The sequence below is a fragment of the Sturnira hondurensis genome, unplaced genomic scaffold (genome assembly GCF_014824575.4).
Source record: "Sturnira hondurensis isolate 20B ecotype Veracruz unplaced genomic scaffold, ASM1482457v3 Scaffold0019006, whole genome shotgun sequence".
Taxonomy (NCBI): Eukaryota; Metazoa; Chordata; class Mammalia; order Chiroptera; family Phyllostomidae; genus Sturnira; species Sturnira hondurensis.
This window is the reverse complement of record NW_028091637.1, coordinates 13,645,719-13,664,454: the sequence shown is the minus strand read 5'-3', so window position 1 is coordinate 13,664,454 and position 18,736 is coordinate 13,645,719. Positions and strand designations below refer to the sequence as shown.

Here is an 18,736-nt window from a genome sequence, read left to right as displayed (position 1 = left end):
GCCGTCTGTCTCCCCAGGGGGCGGGACCAGGAAGCTGCACACCCTTCCAGCCCCAGAGGCCCCTTCCCCAGAGGTGGACCTACTGAGTGACCCAGCCTGGAAAGTCTGCACACCATGCCTTGTGAGGGCCATAAGCTTTTATTGACGGGGAGGGGGTGACCCAGGAGTCTCCCTGGGGGCTCAGGTGCGTGTGGGGGAGGTACCCAAGGGGGACTGGTCCTGGGAGTGGCACCAGCTGGGGCAGGGCCTGGGTTCAGAAGAGGCCGAGCTGCTTTTTCTCCTGCTGCTGCCTCCACTTGGCCATGCTGTAGAATTCCTCCTTGGACTTCCCGAAGATATCTCGGAAGTCCGAGTCGGAGAGATAGAACTGTGGGGGTGGGGGAGGTGGGTACAGGCGAGGGTGTCAGCTGAGCCCCTAATGCAACCCCGGCCGGAGGCATCATTCCACGGCTCCAGGCTCTCCTCTCCCACCTCTCTCTGCCCATCACGGCACCTGGAACACACGTCTGCCGGGGCACCCTGCCCATTGCTCACAATCAATGTGTCACCCCAGGCGGTGCATTAGTGCTGGGGCAGTGAGTGGCAGGGGGTCTTGGGCACCCACCTCCTTGTGGGCCGGGTCCACACCCTCTGGCAGGTCCTTGGCAGCCTGGTACATCAGCTGTTCTCGGGAGAGGCCCCCGTTGATCATGGACCTGGGGCTGCTGTGGGAGGAGCTGCTGCTGCTGCTGCTGCTGCTGCTGCTGCTGGGGATGTTGGTGCTGGTGCTGCTGCTGCTGCTGCCGCCGCTCGCCTTGGGGCTCGGCTCCAGCTCCTTTTCTGACCTGTCCTGGGAGCCCCTGAAGGCTTGCAGGGCCAAGGGGCCTGTGCTGCTATTGCCTGGCCATCTGGACAGCTGGAAGTTGTTGACACCCTGTCCATAGAAGGGTCTCAGGCTGAGGGAGATGGGGGACAGGCTCCCCCAGGGAGGCCACACTGAGCCCACTGGCCCTGCCGCCCCCAACAGCAGCCCCTGCCACCTACCAGTGCCTGGCTCCTTCCCTGCCCATTCTGCCCATCTGGACCATGCCAACTGAGCCCAGACCCCTGGGAGAGCCTGGGAGGCCCCAGTACTCACTTCTATTATCTCAGAGATGGAAGAGATTGCTCCCAGGCTGCCTCCGACGACCTCCTTATAGGGCTGGTTGTTCTGCTGGCAAGATCAGGGTGGGGGTGAGATGGAGGGGCACCAGTGGGACCCAGGAGGGGGCCTGAGGACGGGACCAGGTCTCCCCGGCCCTCACTAGAGGTCCCCAGGCAGGACAACGCCTCCTCTCAGTCTGCCCAGGGTGAGCCCCTCTCCCCTGGCTTGGGGGGACTGGGGGTTCAGACCTCACTCACGGTCCACTTGTAGGGGTCCCAGGTGAGGAACCATCCGGTGAACGTGAGAGGCTCATGGCCCTGCCTGATCAGCACAATGGGCGTGGCCAGGCTCCTCCCTGCCGGATGGGTCTGCAGGTACTCCTGGCCCCAGGCCACCGCCTCCTTCTTCTGCTTGCCGACAGCTTCCCCAAGCCACAGGAAGATCTGGGCCACAGAAGGGGCCTGGCCTTGGGCGGGTGGACAGGCTGCCCCGAGCTGCCCACTTCCCAGCCCTGCCCATCAGATGGCCTTAGAGCCCCCTAACACAGACCAGACACACACAGCTTGGTCGCAGTATGCGCACACCCATAAACACTCCAGAAGGTCACGGGCATGTATGTGCATGCATTCAGTCCACAAATACTGAGCATCTACTGTGGGCCAGAGGATTCACGAGTGGAAAAACAGACAAAGATCCTTGCCCCTGTAGAGCTCTCACTGTATTGGAAGAAACAGAAAAATAAGTAAAACCTGCAATATACCAGATGGAGGAAAATAAGGCAGGGAGAGATGAGTGTGGTGATGGCGGGGATGATGTCATTTTAATTTACAGTCAGGGGGAGCCTTTCAGAGAAGATGACATCTGAGGGAGGGGGAGAGCGAGTCATGGGAAGTCTGGGGGGAGAGTGTTGTACTCGGAAGACACAACCAGGGCACAAGCCCTGAGCATGGCATCTCCGAGGCCCAGCACGAGGCCCTTGCGGCCAAAGCAGCACAGGCACCGGGAGAGTGGGAGCGGATCAGGCCAGAGAGTCAGGGCTGCCAGGCCACACGGGGTGGCGGTAAGGGCTTCGGTGCTGCTCTGAGTGACGTGGGAGCCTGGGGGCCTCCTCATGTTCAAACAGTGTCATGGACAGTGCCACAGACACAACCATCCATTGCCACAGTCAGACAGCAAATCACAGCCACACACTGTCACCCGTAGCCACACACAGCTGCGCGTAAGCACAACTACACTTGACTGCACAGTCACACATGTCCAGCCTGGAAAACACAGGTAGCTCAGAAAACCACTGCGTGTGGCCACACAAGCACTCAGTCACTCACACCCACGGCCTGTCAGTCTCCCACACACGTCTCACTGGGTGTGCTGTTACTGGGCCCCCACAGCTGTTCCACACGGCCACGCACACAAAGGCAAACGTATCACATGCGAAAATGACATTGACACACACTGACATCGACATGTCGACCCCAGGCAGTCACCTGGAGCTACCTGCCATTCGCTGACTTGCTGAGGTCATCCATCACTCATGGCCTTGCAATCACGGGCACACTGTCACACAGTCAGCCAGTGTCACACCGTCACTGAGACTCAGCTGCAGCCTCACATGCAGTCCTGTGGTGAGGGACACACACAGACATGCACGCTCACACCCAGTTCCACACACACCACAGTAGGACAGGGGTGGCTGCCTCACCTCCTGCCAGGTGTCAAGTAACATGACATCATTCTTGTCCAGGTCCTCTTGGCTAAAGAACACCACTTCCACGAGGACCAAGTGGCCATTCGGACTGGAGCACTCAAACAGTCGTGGCTGAAATCCGAAGACCTCCTCAGGGAGGCTGCCAGGGTGGACACAAGGCTGTTGGGGTGCAGCTGGGGCCCAGCTGCCCCCAGCACAGGGGCCCCTACACCAGGGGCTGGGCCCTCCTCTGAGCTCCACCCACCCTGCTCCTCTCTGGGCCTCAGTGCCCCTGTCAGTGGGGAGAGCACATTAGGGGACCCGTCCAGCTCAGCCCAGCTGTGGCACAAGCTGCCCCATGAATTTTCCCAGGATTGGACACAGCTGGCTTTGTGGGGTGGGCCTGAGCTACAGCCCGACCTCCTTGGAGAGGAGCTGCTGGGCCCATCCCTGGCTGGGGTCCCGTGTCAGGCTCAAGGTGGGAGGGGGGAAATTAGGCTGAGAGAGGGGGACAGCAGTACTTAGGAGCTCTGGAGACTTGTCCTGAGACTTGGGTGAGTGTGGTGCACAAACCAGGCCATGCAAACAATACAGAGTGGAGGTACTCAGCTTCTTCCTCCCTTTGAGGTCTCACTCTGCCCTACACACTCTTGTGCATTACACACACACACACACACACACACACACACACAGGGCACCACCCCCCTGGGGACTGTGGGGTTGGAGAGCAACAGGATGGTGCAGGACTGGGACAATGCAGGGAGCGCATTCAGCCAGCAGAGGGCACCACTGCCCTGCTTTTCCTGCATCTTCCTCATCCAAGTTACTCAGGGCTGGGGAGTGAAGAGTGGAGGAGGCTGTGCTCCAGAGCCCCTGGGATGGGGGAACTAAGAGTCCTCAGTTTTTGTATGGCCCCTCCAGCTCCAAATGTGGCCCTTAATTAATCACCCCACCCTCTTTGGGCCTTGGATTCCTCCTCTGTGTAAGCAGAACACCTTCCTCCCAACCCTGTCACCTCTTGTTGCTGGGGTAGGGAGCCCGGCCCCCCAGGGCGTCCCAGAAGTGGTGAGGCTCCTGACCCTCCATCACTGTTTCCTTGTCTTTCTCGGAGATGACCGGGACTACCGTCCGGGCCATCTCCCGCTGATCACCGCTGCACCCCTGACAGGCAAATATCTGGGTCAGGCCCTGCAGTGGAGGGGTCTTCGCCTCCAGACTCACAGCCCCCTCCCAGGTGCCTGACTCTCAGGCAGCCTAGGCTGAAGGGAAGGCTTCAACGGGGATTACCCTTCCTGCCCCTCCTGGCCTCTGTCTGTCTCCCCAGCAGGTCAGGGTCACAGGGACTGAGGCCCTCTCTGGGTTCAGAGCATGGTTAGGGACTTCCAGGTTTGAGGATCATTTCTAGCTCATGCTGAAGATCAGAGAAAATTCTGGCAAGCTGAGCTAGGCCTCCTCCTTGTCCCAAGAGAGGTGGGAAGGGGCAGCGCCCTGCTGGAGGCAGGAAGAAGGGGAGACAGGCCTGGTCTATCCTAGCTCTGACCTTTGTACTCCCAGGTCCACCTGTCACTTTACATTTTCCTCCATGTTCCAGAGGGGTTACATTTCCCCCATCCCACCCCCTCCAGGCCTATCTAAGGTTGGACTTGAAGTTGTGTCTTCTGTGGAGTGGCCCTATCCCTGCCTGGCACCACTGCCCTGGGCATGAATTTAGTGGTCAGTGCTGGCCGTACCTTCCCAAACCAGAGGTAGCAGATGCTGGCTGTGACCAGCAAGAAGATGTCACTGGAGTTGAGGGCTGAGGCCCGGGCTGGCACTTCCACGGTCCTGGTGTTGTAGCTGTCCGTGCCTTGCACGTGGAAGAGCCTCGTGGCAGATGCTGGCTGCCCCTTTGCACTGTGCCTGGTGCTCTCCTACAAGAGGGCGGGCATCAGCGGGGGCCACCTCCCTGCCCCAATGGGGGACACATGGCCTCAAGGCCCAGGAATCCCGTTCTTGAAGCCACCACTGTTGTGTGGAGCCCCTGGGTGTGGAGTGTGAGGGTCCCATCACCTGGGATGGACCCACACCTTTCTAAATGGACCCCTCGCCCATCTCCAAGGGGTCAGGGCAGAGTCCCCCAGGCTCAGAGGTGGAACGTGGGGACCAGCTCTGCCCACACGTGACCCCAGGCGAGGTCCTGGCTCCCTTCCAGCTACACTTCCTCACCCACGCTCCGCTTTGTGGCTGGCTCTGAGGACCGGGGGTAAAAACTTAGTCAGGGGGCACCCTCAGAGCTTCCGGCTCTCAGACAAGCACCAGGAAGCCCAAGTGGGGGTAGGGGTCAGCTGGGCCCCTGGCCTGAAGAGGGGTTAAGCATTGTATATGAGAGCCACCGGCACACAGAGGAACCATGGGGCGGTGACCACAGCAGACAAGGTAGGTCCTTACCTGGAAGACCACCAGCTGGCCCTGGAAGATGGCAAGGAAGTGGGGTGGCTCGCTGGCCATGGTCACATACTCTTGCACCAGGGCCCCATGGTACATGAGGTCCAGCTCCTCGGCACTGCAGTGCAAGGCCTGTATCTTGTGTGCGGCAGCCTGGTGGCCCTGCATACGGGGTTGGTGGGGGTCTGCAGCGACTCTTAGATCCCACTCTCAGATCTTCAGCTATGAGCCTGGAAGGTGCCTGTCATCCCCCATTCCACGTTACCCTCCCCCCACCTCGCCAGTCTGCGTACCTTCCATAGGTATAGGATGTACTGGATGCGGCCCATCTTCTGGTATGTATAGAGGACAAGGTAGCAGTTGCTGGCACAAAACTGTCCCTGGTGCTTGGGGTCCATGGGCTGCCTGCCTAAGGCCTGGATGCACCACACCTGGAGAGCAGGTGGGCACGGATGGCTGCTCCAGCTGAGCTCACCCTGTGCCCAGTCTGAAAGCCCTTCTCAGCCTCATCTGGGCAGGGGCGCAGCTTGCCCCTAACTCTGCAGCTACCCGGTGCTCGTGCTGGGCTTGTGCAAGGATCTGCAGGTGACCCTTTCCCCACGGGGCCCTGGGACCCACCACACCCGTGCCGGCCTGGTCCCAGCTGGGACTCTGAGTTGGCATGGAGTGCCCGGGACAAACAAGTGGTGAGGACTCCAGAGGTTGCCGAGGCAAACCTGACCCCTGCCACACACCACCCCGAGCCTGAGCCCACCAGCCACAGCAAGGGTGAGGGGCAGACAGGCCCTGGCGGGACTGCTTGCTGCTCGGGCCAGGGCAGCGGAAGCTGGGCAGGAACAAGGCCTTTGGGCTGTTGGAAGAATTCCCTTTATTCACGGTCACTTGAAAATACAAAGCCTGTTCAAAGACGGAAACGAATACACCTCCTCACACTTAACAGCGTGACTTCTCATTCCTGTGGGTAGAAGCGTGGGCTGTGGAAACAGGCCACCTGGTCAAACCCCAGGGTGGCCGGTGTCAGCAGTGAGACCCCTCTGAGCCTCAGTTATTCCAGCCTGTGAAGTGGGGGCAATAACGTCCATCTCCACACAGCAGGAAATGAAGCCTGGGCAATCTGAGCCCTGCAGAGCCTGACAGCTGTCTTTGGAGAGGTTCTCCTCCAGACCAGTGCGTCCAGAACTCGNCTGGGCTTGTGCAAGGATCTGCAGGTGACCCTTTCCCCACGGGGCCCTGGGACCCACCACACCCGTGCCGGCCTGGTCCCAGCTGGGACTCTGAGTTGGCATGGAGTGCCCGGGACAAACAAGTGGTGAGGACTCCAGAGGTTGCCGAGGCAAACCTGACCCCTGCCACACACCACCCCGAGCCTGAGCCCACCAGCCACAGCAAGGGTGAGGGGCAGACAGGCCCTGGCGGGACTGCTTGCTGCTCGGGCCAGGGCAGCGGAAGCTGGGCAAGAACAAGGCCTTTGGGCTGTTGGAAGAATTCCCTTTATTCACGGTCACTTGAAAATACAAAGCCTGTTCAAAGACAGAAACGAATACACCTCCTCACACTTAACAGCGTGACTTCTCATTCCTGTGGGTAGAAGCGTGGGCTGTGGAAACAGGCCACCTGGTCAAACCCCAGGGTGGCCGTTGTCAGCAGTGAGACCCCTCTGAACCTCAGTTATTCCAGCCTGTGAAGTGGGGGCAATAACGTCCATCTCCACACAGCAGGAAATGAAGCCTGGGCAATCTGAGCCCCGCAGAGCCTGACAGCTGTCTTTGGAGAGGTTCTCCTCCAGACCAGTGCGTCCAGAACTCGGCCTTTTGCAGAAGAGGCGGACTACGATCACCCGCCACCCGGAGCAGTGCTCACCTGGCCACCAGGCCTCCATGCTGGGGCTTCTCCCCATTTGCCTGCCACTCGCCCACTGCTTTCGGGGCTCCCTCTCTAGCTCCCTGGCTGTGCCCCATTCTCCCTGCTCTTTATCCCATGCTCCCTGCCCCCCAGCTCTCTGTCTCCTCCCTCCTGTGTGTCTTTCTCTGTCTCCCCTGTCTCCCTGTCCCCCTTCCATGTCTTCCTCTCTCCCTGCTTCCCCCTTCCTTCCTCCCTGCCTTGCCCTGTCTCCTCCTATCTCTGGCTCTCCTCACTTACCACTTCTGTCCACCCATATCAGGGCATTTGTAGGAGGAAACCGTGGAGAAACATTTTCTCTGACACTGACCTACCTTGAGAAGTAGAACTCCTCACACAAGCTCAGCAGTCCCAGGATCTCACAGCATCCCCAGCCTTGGGCCCAGATGGGACCACATTTTGCTTTTGCCCCCATTTTATAGAAAAACAAAAACCAACCAAACAAACCCCAAGGCCCAAAGGAATCAGAGGCTCTGCCCAGGAATTCAGCCAACAGGTCAAGAGGCAACTCTGCTCCATGTGTGGAACCTGGGAGTGGTCCCCAGCCCCTCCCTCTCCCAGAACTTGGGTCTGAGACCAGACAGGGCTGACAGTGTGTGATTGTGTGTTGGGAACTGGGTGTGTGGGGCTGTGACTACACGACTGTATCTCGTAATCTGGTAATGACTGGGTGTTGGGGGCTGGTGTGTCCCTGTGGGTTCCTGGTGAGATGAAGAACTCTCGAAGTTGTGCACCGGGCTGTGATTAAGTGCACCAACAAGGTGTGAGTGTGTGTGGCCGTGTTATCCTGCAGATGGCTGTGTCATACATAGGGCAAAAGGGCAAACGTGAGTGTCTGAGTGTGCCTGTCATGGGAGCGGCTGGCCATGGCTGTGCACGAGGGACTAGGCGTGATTGTATGTGCCCGCTGTCGGGAGGGCGCGTGTATAGGACACGGGCCCCTGGGGTCCCTTTTGGTGTGCAGGTGTACACTTGAGAGGAGGCCACCTGAAGACAAAGCCTACCCTGTGTGTCCAGCCCCGCCCCCTTCTGTTGCGCCCAGCCAGTGTGCTTCACCTCCACCTTCCCGGAGCCGTGGTCCACCATCCTGAACTGGGCCGCTAGCTCGGGCTGGCTGTGCAGCTTGCCCACGTCGAGCTTTACCTGAGTCAGGTTACCTGAGGGTGGGGCAGAGGGTGACACTGGTGCCTGCTGCCCCTCGTGCTCCACAGGCCCCTCCACCTGTCTCCACCTGACCCGCCCTTCCTTCTAGAAGCCCCCTCTGGCCACGCCTCCTCGCCCAGCTCCCCCAGGCTCTGGGTGTCGCCCCAGGCCACGCCCCCGCAGCCCTGCCCCAATGGCCCCGCCCCCAGCCGGCGCGCCCCTCCCACTTACGGATCCTGCCCACTTCCTTTTTCCCACGCGGCTCCTGAGACCAGGACCGGAATAGCTGCTTGAACGCTGCCGACTCCGTGCCGTGGCTCACTACCTCCACGTTGGTGTGGGGCGGGTAGCCCTTGACCTGGATGAAGCCCTGGGGCGGGGGCTCTGTCAGGCCTGTGCCTGGGTGGGGCCCACGGGGCCTACCCCCTTGGGGACCTGATGCTCCTGCAGCTGGGCCAGCGGAGCACTGAGCAGTCATTCACCGAGCTCCAGACCCGCTTTTCTGAGCTGGCCGTGCCACTACCGGCTTCTCTGAGTTCTCTGAGGCCAAGCAGGGTCCCCTTTGTCTGGGCCTCAGGAAGGGCCAGCCGGCACAAGTCGTCAGACCCCAGGCTGAGCTGGGTCTCCCCCCCTTGAAAAGGAGGGGCCCCCATGCACTAGGCATCTCAGACCTCAAGTCAGGGCTACCTCATCCTTTGACAGTTTCTTGGGTGCTGACTGGATCCCCCAGACCTCCCTGTTCAGGGCACCCCAGGCCGGCCACATGCCTCCAGTTCCCCAGACAGCCCCTGCACACCCCTTGCACCCCTGGGCAGAGCTGTCTCTCCTTCCTCAGACTAAAAGGTCTTTCTCTGGGCCTAGGCCCCAGCAGGGCCCTGTGCTTCACCAGACAGGCCCCCAGGGCAGGGTGGCTTCCCGCTTCAGTCTCCTAGTGAGACTTCAGGGTGGGAGCTTCCTTCCTCAGGCCCCAGGGCAGGGCGGCCTCCACGTCCCTCTGAGACAGGGCCCCACAGCCTCACCAGAGCCCAGCTGAAGGCGGCCTTTTTCTCCTGGTGGTTAAACTTGGGTCCGTGCCACACATAGACCTTGAAGCCCCCCTGGTCCAGGATGTAGCAGTCCTGGGGGCCAGAGTGGGGCTGGTCAGTGGGGGTCCAGACCGGGTAGAGCTGTGGGGTGGGTGGGGTGACCGGGGCCAGGCCTGCCTCACCTCCTCATGCAGTAGGTCTTGGGTCAGCGAGCGGGTGGCCACCTCCTGGATCACCAGGTCCTTAGCCTTCTCATAGACACTGGAGGACAGGCGTCCAGGTGTGGGCAGCCTCTTTCTGCCCTGGCTCCACTCTAGCCCCATTTAGTCCCCTACCCTCCACTCCGAGGCAGAGGCATGGGGGCTGGGGCCCTGAGTAGAGGCCTTAGGCAACTACCTGGCCTTCTCAGGGCCTTCGTTACCCAGTCCATAGGATGGGTTTCTGTCATGCAAGAGTATAGGCTGGGCCCAGGGTCCCACAGGGCTTGCCCAGAAACCCTCGGGCCTTTTCTGGAGGGCTTTCCAGAAACCCTGTGGTGTCGCTGTAGTGGTGGGCGTGCCAGCATGGCCTACGCCACCCACCCTGCCCACTCGCAAGGTCTGCTCACTGGTAGAGGTGGACTTGGGCCTTCTGAAGCTGGTTAGCACTCTCGTCCCGCACGGCGGTGTACGTGCGGCCCACTCTGCGGCCAAGCACAGCTTCCATGATCGCCATGAGGCCAGCAGCTTTGGCCTCATCATCCACCACACCGATCTGGGCACGACCCCCTCGCTCCCTGTCCTGGAGGCTGCAGGTCAGGGCCAGGGCCTGCAGGAGAGGACCTGGCAATCAGCCCCCCCCACCCCCCCGCCCAGCATGCCCTCTGTCCCCCGAGACAGCATCCTGGATTTTCCGTCACTGCTCCACTCCCAAAGGCTGGGGCAGGTGGCCCCTTAGCTGGCACCCAGAGCTACCACCAGTGCAGGGTCTGACTCAGCTTGCACCTGGTAGTTGCTTTTCAGGTGGCAGCAGAGAGCCAGGCCTATCTCCTGGGGCGGATGGAGGATGTGCACCTGGAGGGCCACCCCCTCCCCCAGTTGCGCGCCCCTCCTCTCCCAGGACAGACACTCACCCGTGCCTTCTCGGAGACACTGGTCTTGGGCCTGTTCCACTGGATCATTACCTTGCCCAGGTCCAGCAGGAAGATGTCACCCTTTTTAAAGCTTTCCCAGGAGAGCTCCACCTGCCGGAGCCAGGAGGGGATGGGAGGGGGACAGTGTGTCCTACCACCAGCACCCAAGGGCAGGGGAACTGCAACCAGCCCCAGCCTAGGCAAGCACAGCTCGAGTGTATCATTTTCACGAGGCTCTGTGCACCTGTGTGTCTGTGACCATGACACTACTGTCAGGGCATGCGGGCATGCATCTGTGTGACTGTATGACCCCCTGCGGGCCGCTCGGTGGCTGCAGCCATGTGCATTTCTAGACATGTGTGACTGTAGACACTGCTGCACAACACAGAGTATGACACTTTCCACTCAGTGCATGTCTGTAGCTGTATATGTGTGTATAATTGGGGTGCACATGTGTTTACCGCATATAAATGTGTGTGCACACACACACTCTCGAGGGTACACCAAATATGAGCAAGTGAGTGTGCTCATGGGTGACAGTGCACATGTGCCTGCGGGAGGAGCAGTGTGCTATCCGTGGGTAAGTCTGGTTACCTTCCAGACAGAGTGAGAGGGGAAACTTAGACCATTGTACCAGGGTGACAGGCAAGACCCGGGGCTGCATTTCTGCACGACCAGGGATGTGTGGTCACCGAGTCTGTGGGGGACAGCGTGCGAAGCTGTGTGGGGTCGTCTCTGAGTCACAGAGTGGCACAAATGCTCAGGCTCAAGCACACCACAGACATCAGGCGCCTGACCTCGCCACACCATGTGCCTGCCAGACGGCAGCACCATGTCTTGTTCCCCCAAACTGGCATGTCCGTGAATTTCCTGACTGGTGAAGGTCAGGTGCACTCTGTTCTCCATGGCTCAAGGGCACTCAGTGGACCAGAGTGGCCCCAGGGGTAACAGTGAAAGACACTGTGTATGCCTCTGAGTGACAATGACAATATGTATGAGAGCATGGGGCTGTGTACATCCCCCTCCTAAAATCATGCTTCTTCCCCTTGTACTGCTTATAGGGACCATCCAGGTACGACATCTTGTCTGGCCACGTTCCCCGCTGCCGGACCCCGGGTACTGCCCCAAGTTCTTAACAGCCGTGAGATGAATGAAGAAGCAGAGGGTCAGAGGAGCCATGGCCAGCTCTGCCTTCTCTCTTCTCATTCAAGAGAGGCCACCTGGGGGCTGGGGACTAGACTTCACAGAGCGATCACTTGGTAAGTTACACAAATGTCTAATCACCATGTGTACACCTGAAACAAATATAACATTGTATTTCAACCGTCACTGAAAAATAAATTTAACAATGAGATAGGCCACCTGGGAATGATGATGGCTGTGGGCCCCCCATTCTCCTGGCACCCCCCCACATGTCCCTATACTTCAGTTCATGAAGTCTGAGCTGAAACGGAGGTCAAGTGCGCCCCTGGTGCCTCACCTCGGTGGCTGACACATGCTTCCGCCCTCTGATATGCAGCAGCCTCTGGATGCTGTACATGCTGGTCTCCATGTGCTTGAGGTCAGAGGGCAGGCCTCCCTTCCGGTAGCTGGGGGGGGATAGGGTCCCCTGTAAGGCCACGCACTGCCACGTGCAGGAGGGAACGCAGATGCAAGCACACGCATGCACACATGCGGGAATACACAAGTGCCTGCTCAACACACATGTGCAAGTAGCTACGAGCATGTGCATAAGCACATGGCCACACACACAGAGCAGGAACATGTGTGTGTTTGTGTGTAAATACGCAGACATGTGCATGTATATGTACATGTATACTGGCAGGGCATGGTGCGTCTGTCCATGTGGACAGATATAGACACACACATGTACACACACAATTGCACGTGCACATGCAATGCACGTGTAGACAAGTGGGAGCCTACATATCTGTTTATCCATCTGGGTGCAGGTGTGAGCGTGTGGAATTCAGAAAAACACATGTGTGGACATGGATGTTCATGTATGTGTGTGGGTGGACACGGCTGTTCGTGTGTGTGGGTGTGCCCATATGTAGGTGAATGCATATCAAAGTTGTGTGTTTCCTGTATGTGCATATATACATATATGTGTGTTCATGCATGTATTAGGTTTAAGTGTGTAAAACAGAAATGATTGAATGTTGGCAATTTGTTATGGTTCAACCTAATATATTGCAACTATTAATTTAATACATATTTGAAACAGTTTAAAGGAAAAGACGTGTTTCTATTGGGCACAGTAGCACAAAGGCAAACTCAAAACGATATGGGTGTCCACTGCTGGGTGTCCACCCAAGAGAAAGGGAAACCGATGTCCTCCGGAATGCTTGTGCACAATAGTGGGTGTCCACTAAGCTGAGAGTGGCAACCATTCACAGCACACGTGAGTCACACCACCACGCCATGTGCCTTAAACTTACACAGTGGTGTATGTCAATTACACCTCAACAAAACTGGAAAACAAGAAAGCCTCACATAGAATGTTAACACCAGCCTTATCCGTGACAGCTGAAAAGTGGAGACAACTCAGATGTCCACCGCATGATGAACACAAATAAAATGAGGTCTATCCATCTCATGTTACATAATTCCATTCACATGGCAGGCCCAGAGCAGGCGGACCTGTACAGATGGGGCAGGGAGTACCCGGGGGAAGTGGGGAGTAGCTGCTGCAGGGTAGGGGGCCCCTCTGTGGGGATGAAAGTGCTCTGAAACTGTGGTGCTGGTTGTACAGTCTGTGAATACACTAAAAATCACTGAACTGCACACTTTAAATGGTGAGTGGATGATGTGTGATTTGTAGTGCAATCGAGGCGTTAGCCATCCCCAGCAACTCCACACACAAGGGATGAGGGAGAAGGTCACCCAGGCCGCCCCACCACTCTGCTCCCCTCTCAATCTGCACCCCCCCCCCGCCCCACCCCCAAGCCCTTCACTCACATGACCCCTGGGCGGAAGTAACTGCAGAAACAGTCGGATTCGTGGCCCTGCACCTCTCGGTGCTGCACTGTGGCGCCACCCAGCGCCTCCTGCAGGTGCTGCATGAAGCTGCCCGCCACGCCCTCGGCCTTCGCGTCCGCCTTCTTTCCAATCCAATAGTGCAGGTCCTTGGATGCCCCCTGTGTGTCCTTTAGATTCTGGGTGACCTAGGGCCCAAGTGTTGGTGGGGCCGGGGGAGGAGAGAGCTGAGGTTCCAGGGTGGGGAGGGGCCGAGGGCCAAGGCATGGGGGGACACTGAGGACAAGATGTGCAAGGACCTTGCGGGGACCGGGCAGGGGATCCAGAATGGGGAGGAAAGGGCTGAGCGTCAGAGGCAGCAGCCCCCTTGTGGGATGGGATCCCAGGGCCCCCAGCAGGCCTCTTCCCTGGGCAGACTCTACGCTGCGCCATCTGGCTTCCGGGCTGGGCCATGCCACGCCCTCGGGCTCCCCAGCGCTCACGTGCAGGACGATGTAGCAGTGCTCCTCGAAGAAGTTCCCATAAGCCCTCTCGGGTACCGGCACCATCTTCAGGTTCTGGCAGAGGAAGGTGTCCAGTGACCACTCAGGAGACCTCCCCCCAACACGCACCCCGGCCCTCTGGGGTGGGGAGACCAGCTCTGAGTTGAGCCCCAGGAGAAGCCTCATCTCAGAGACCACACCCCCGCCCCAGCGCTGCGGTCAGTCCTGCCCCTCACCTCAACGATCCAGATGTGGAGGTCCCTGCGGCTCTCGATGGCTGGGAGGCTCCTGACGTCCATCCTAGGCCAGACCGGAGTGAGGAAGGAAACGAGAGCCAGAGCTCTCAGACCCTGGCCTCCAAGCAAGAACTCTCCCTGCCTGCAGCTCTCCAAAGCACATGCCCTTCATGAGGAAGACTCTATAAATGTGCAAATATGGGTGAGCTGGGACAGGCACCGCAGATGTTAGCACAGAGAGGCTTTGCCAACAGGGACTTGGCTTGTCATCTGTGCTTGTGCTCCGGAAACAGGGCTGAGCTCTGGTCCCTCTGAGCTTTGAACATAGGGACACGCTCTGCAAAACAGGCAGGGAGTCAGAAACAGGTGATGCAGACAGACAGACAGAGGATGGACAGTCAGGACAGTGACTGTGGGCAGCATGACAGGCCGTGCAGATGGGCCAAGGCTCTGCTGGAGAGAACAGACTCTGCTGGCAGGGACGGGCTCTGCAAACAGGGGCAGAGCTGCAGACACACGTAGGTCGCCCAGAGCATTAGGAACAGGCGATGCCGAGAGACGGGGCCCCTGCAACGGCGGGGAGGCTGCGTGGGCAGGAAAAGCTCTGTGCACCGGCACAGGCTCCACCACCCTGGGCCACAGCCTCCCCTGGCAGGACGGTGGGATGCAACAGGCACGGGTTCTCCTGAGGACAACGAGATCTGCAGCCAGGGACCGCCTGCCTGCGTGCACAAGGATGGCCTGTGCAGAGACGCAGAGCCTACCCGGGGAGTTTCGGACAGGCTGGTAAGTGAGCGAAGTGTGTGCACACCGAAAAAGACTCTACAAACAGCCACGGGGTCTGCAGGGATGGAGGCGCTTTGCAGACTGGGAAGGGCGTAGAGAAATGTGGATGGGGACCAACCTTTAAGACGGGGACAGGCCTTGCATAAGGGACAGTCTGCAACCTGCATGGGGAGCTGGATAGACAAGGTGCGTGCACAGACTCGGTATCTGCAGTTGGAGAAGTGCTTCCCAGACAGAAGCAGGCTCTTGAAAGAGGCAAAAGCTCCCTAGGTATGGCCAGGCTCTGAGCGCAGGGAGAGCCTCGGAAGGCGGACGTGAAGCCGGCCTCCAGGGAGGTGGGAGTGGGCTGGGCAAACATTCACAAACACGACAATGAGATCCAAGCTCTGGAAAAAGACACAGGCCCCGCCGACAGCCCCTAGAGACAGACTTTGCAGATAGGGAGAGGTTTTGTGTGGGCTCAGCCCACACAGGCCCTGCACACAGACGGGCTCTGTTAGCAGGGGCAGCTTCTTCAGAGACGGCAGGGTTTGCTGAAAGCCGCTGGCAGGGACACGGGCTCTGTGGTCATGCACAGAAGCCCCAGACACAGGCAAGCTCTTGAAACAGGGCCGGGTGCTGTAGCGAGCCCGGGCTCTGCAAACAGGGACTGGCTTCCTAGCAAAGGATGGGCTCTGGGAAGAGATACTGCTCTGTGAGTGGGAACCTCTGCTAACAGGTACCCAGGGAATTGGGAATGACGCGTGCAGGCAGCCACAGGCTCTGCAAACTGGGCCGTGCCCTGCAGAAAGGGACAGGTGCTCCCAGGTGGACACAACGACCCTGACGGTGATAAGCTCTTTGTAAGAAGAGGTGCTGCAGGCAGACATTGTTTCTATCCAGGGAAATCAGGCAGAGGCCTTGGGACACACGTCACAGGCTGGACAAAGAGGGCTCGGGTTCCACAGACAGAGCCAGGCTCTGAAGTAGGAACAGACTGCTGAGAGGGATGTCATCTCGGGTAGATGCTTAGGGCAGAGGAGCGAGGTCCTGCTGACGGGGACAGTGCTTCCCACAGGCAAAGCGTTGCAAGCAGGAAAAGCGTCCATAGGCAGAAAGAGGCATCTGCGACAAGGACACCAGACATGCTCTGCCGACAGGGCCCGGTGGCACGTGCGGGGCACCTCCTGGCATCTGAGCCAGCCTCATACACAGGGAAACAGGGACAGGCTGTCTAAACAGATCCAGGTTCTGAGAAAAGACTCTGTGTGAGGTTTGCTCTGTCCTTCATCCATGGAAGTTCTCCCTACATCCAACCTAAATCCCGGCAGCAGGCTGCCACTGTTCCTCCTCTGTTGCTGCTTTGCTCACCAGACCCAGAAGCCCCTCCGTCCTGAACTTCTCGTTCCTAGTGGCCCCGGTGCAGTGTTAGGTCACGTCCCAGTCCCACCCCACCGGGCCTTATCAGTGGGAGGAACGTCTCAGCTCTGCTGATCCTGTGTGTCCGGGGGAAGCAGGCAGAGCAGAGATTCACTGTTGCAGAAGTGGCAGGTGAAACGGAGTGGCCTCCAGGGGCAGGGCTCGGGCAGTACACCGGGGGACACACCCAACTCTCCTCAAGAGGGTCAAGGTGGCCGAGGGAGTGTGTGTGTGGGGAAGCGAGGAACGGGGGTGGGGGGAGCTGCCCAGAGCAGGGTGGGCAGAAAGGACAGCCCTGAGAGAGGAAGCAGACGTTACTGAAGCCTGGGACCCCTTGGACCACATAAGCCCTCAGTGTGGATTCCTGAGGCCCCGGGCTTGTCTTGCTTACCGCCCAGCTGCCCGACCCTGGCAGGCAGTCAGCAAGTGGTTGCCGGATGGATGAGCCTGTGGCCCCGCACTGCGTCGAGCAGAGGCGAGCGGAGAAGGAGTCACCGTGAGCTCTAACTGTACAGAGAACGGTTGTTGCAGCTGATGGCCTGTTGGTATGAGGGTGACATGAGTGACTGGCAGACACAGCGACCATGTATGTAAAGGTGGCCTCAAGCAACAGAAAACATGCGATGATGCCAGATGACAGGCACGGTGACATTCAGAGGTGAGGAGGCAGAAGCAGTGAGCAACAACTCTGAGCTGCAGAGGGTACGACAGTGTGAAACAGCGGCCAGGTGACAGGGAGACCGGCTGGCCTCAGCCCCGTGGTCACTGTGCAGGACAGGAAATCAAACTGTGGCCAGAAAGTTGGGACTGGGCTGACTTCACTGGGTGGAGACAGCATCCCTCGGTGGGGTGGGGGTGTGGGCGTGGCTAAGAGGGTGCTCCCATCCCCAGCCCAGGGGGCCCAACTCTCCGGCCTCCAGGGCTCTCGGGCCTCCGGCCCCATGTAACCTGTGCTCAGCGTCTTCCAGCTGAGTTCTGGACTGGTGGGGGAGGGATGCTCAAAGGATGGGGCCCCTCTTCCCCTAGGACCCCTTCTTATCTTTCTCAGCAGGTCCCTTCCCTGTCCAGAGAGCCCCCTCACTCGCCAAGCCCTCCCACCCACAATATCCCTCTTTCCTTTGGGGAACTCCCTTCCATTACCTCCCCTGCGTGGGGGCTGGCTCCCTCTGCCCAGAGCCTCTTCCCCCCACCCCCATGCCCAATTCCTTCTCCGGTATCACGCCCTCCCTCCGGGTCCCGCAGTGCCCCCTCCTTCCCCCAGGTGCCTCCTCACACATCCCCCCTCCAACGTGCCCCTCTCCCCTGGGTTGCCCTTCCACGAAGTGCTTCCTGCCTTCTCCAGACACTGCCTGCCTCCCCTCAGGACCCTCTCCTTTCCCCAGCTCCCTTTTCTCTCCCTAGGCGCTCAACTTCCTCCTCCTGAGATACCTGTGGAAGGCGGACCCTGAGGTTACTCTACTCAGCTTCCCAGAAGGGGGAGGGGTGCCGGCTGCAGGGTGGAGGAGCGGAGGGCCAGGCCTGGGTCCCCGTGCTCTGACTCTGCAGCAACGGAGACCCCCAGCTGCGTACAGATCCTAGTTTCTTCCTTGTCAGTGCCCCGGCAGTGGCCTGCCTGTCCCCACCAGTGTTCTCCCCCGTTGGGCTCCCCGCTGCCTCCCCAGCTCTGCCAACCCGAAGCCTGTGCCCGGACGCGTGCACCCCTGACTCAGAAAGACCCACCCCGCCCGCTTTCCCAAAGCTCCCGGGCCCAGCGGCGCTCAGTGCCCCCTCCCTACCAGACCTACCTGCTGGCAGCTGCTGGCAGCTTCGCCTTGCCTGTGGGCAGTGCTGCGCCTGGCCCCGGCCGGCTCTGCCCACCACTCCCTCTCCGCTGTAACTCAATCCCTGCTCCCGCCCCGCAGGACACACCCCGCCGCTTGGCTGCCTGGGCCTCCAAACTTGGTCAATCAGTTAGTCAGTCAACAAATGTCGACCCAGCTCCCTGAGAGCCAGGCCACACCTCCTGAGTACTAGTGGCCGGAGAGAGCAGGGAATAGAGGCTGGGGATGGGCCAACTGTGCCTGTAAAATGCACTGTGACTTCCCTTCTCTGGTCTCTGACCCCCAGAAGGCCAGACCACCCCAGCAAATTTTGGCAGGAAGTAGGACCAAGGCTGGTGGGGGAGGGAGTGAGAGTCTGGCTCTGTGAGACCCAGGTCCTTTCAGGAGGTGGGGGAGGTGGCCAGGGCTCTCTCCAACATCTCTGCTGTCCTCCCCACCCCCAGTTTGGGCTCATGCCCAGCCCAGCCCTCCCCAGGAAGCTGTGATGCCCAGCCCGGGAGAGGCTGTATGATCTTACTGAGACGCACTGCCCCCACACCTCGGGCTGCCCCCTCCTTTCCTTCCTGACTGTGGGTGGGAAGTTACTAGAAAGAGAGCCTTCTAGACACTCCGTGGTCATGGCCACC

General features: G+C 59.4%; 1 protein-coding gene across 3 annotated transcripts; it reads right to left on the bottom strand.

Moving 5' to 3' along the window:
* Positions 1-134: 134 nt before the first annotated feature.
* Positions 135-18,157, bottom strand: VILL (villin like). 3 transcript variants are annotated; one of them, XM_037070779.1, is made up of 21 exons: positions 18,075-18,157; positions 16,682-16,829; positions 14,107-14,170; positions 13,871-13,945; positions 13,371-13,576; positions 11,890-11,998; positions 10,410-10,520; positions 9,906-10,105; positions 9,481-9,559; positions 9,293-9,391; positions 8,505-8,643; positions 8,187-8,287; positions 5,525-5,662; positions 5,235-5,393; positions 4,538-4,717; positions 3,823-3,968; positions 2,823-2,967; positions 1,372-1,566; positions 1,118-1,189; positions 605-913; positions 135-367 (listed from the first exon to the last, which is right to left on the bottom strand). In XM_037070779.1, exons 3-21 carry the CDS (start codon positions 14,167-14,169, stop codon positions 254-256), a joined length of 2,640 nt encoding a protein of 879 aa, XP_036926674.1. In that variant the 5' UTR covers position 14,170; positions 16,682-16,829; positions 18,075-18,157; the 3' UTR covers positions 135-253. The 3 variants fall into 3 exon arrangements, with proteins under 3 accessions (XP_036926674.1, XP_036926676.1, XP_036926673.1); XM_037070781.1 differs by having other exon boundaries at positions 1,381-1,566; XM_037070778.1 differs by having other exon boundaries at positions 605-1,189; positions 1,381-1,566.
* Between the last annotated feature and the right edge of the window lie 579 nt (positions 18,158-18,736).

Excerpts from the sequence above, each read along its gene's own strand:
- VILL (XM_037070778.1), bottom strand. The coding sequence starts at position 14,169 with ATGGACGTCAGGAGCCTCCCAGCCATCGAGAGCCGCAGGGACCTCCAC. Across the intron at positions 4,718-5,234 it reads GCCAGCTGGTGGTCTTCCAG|GAGAGCACCAGGCACAGTGC; the intron begins GTAAGGACCTAC and ends GCCCTCTTGTAG. Across the intron at positions 3,969-4,537 it reads GCTACCTCTGGTTTGGGAAG|GGGTGCAGCGGTGATCAGCG; the intron begins GTACGGCCAGCA and ends TTTGCCTGTCAG.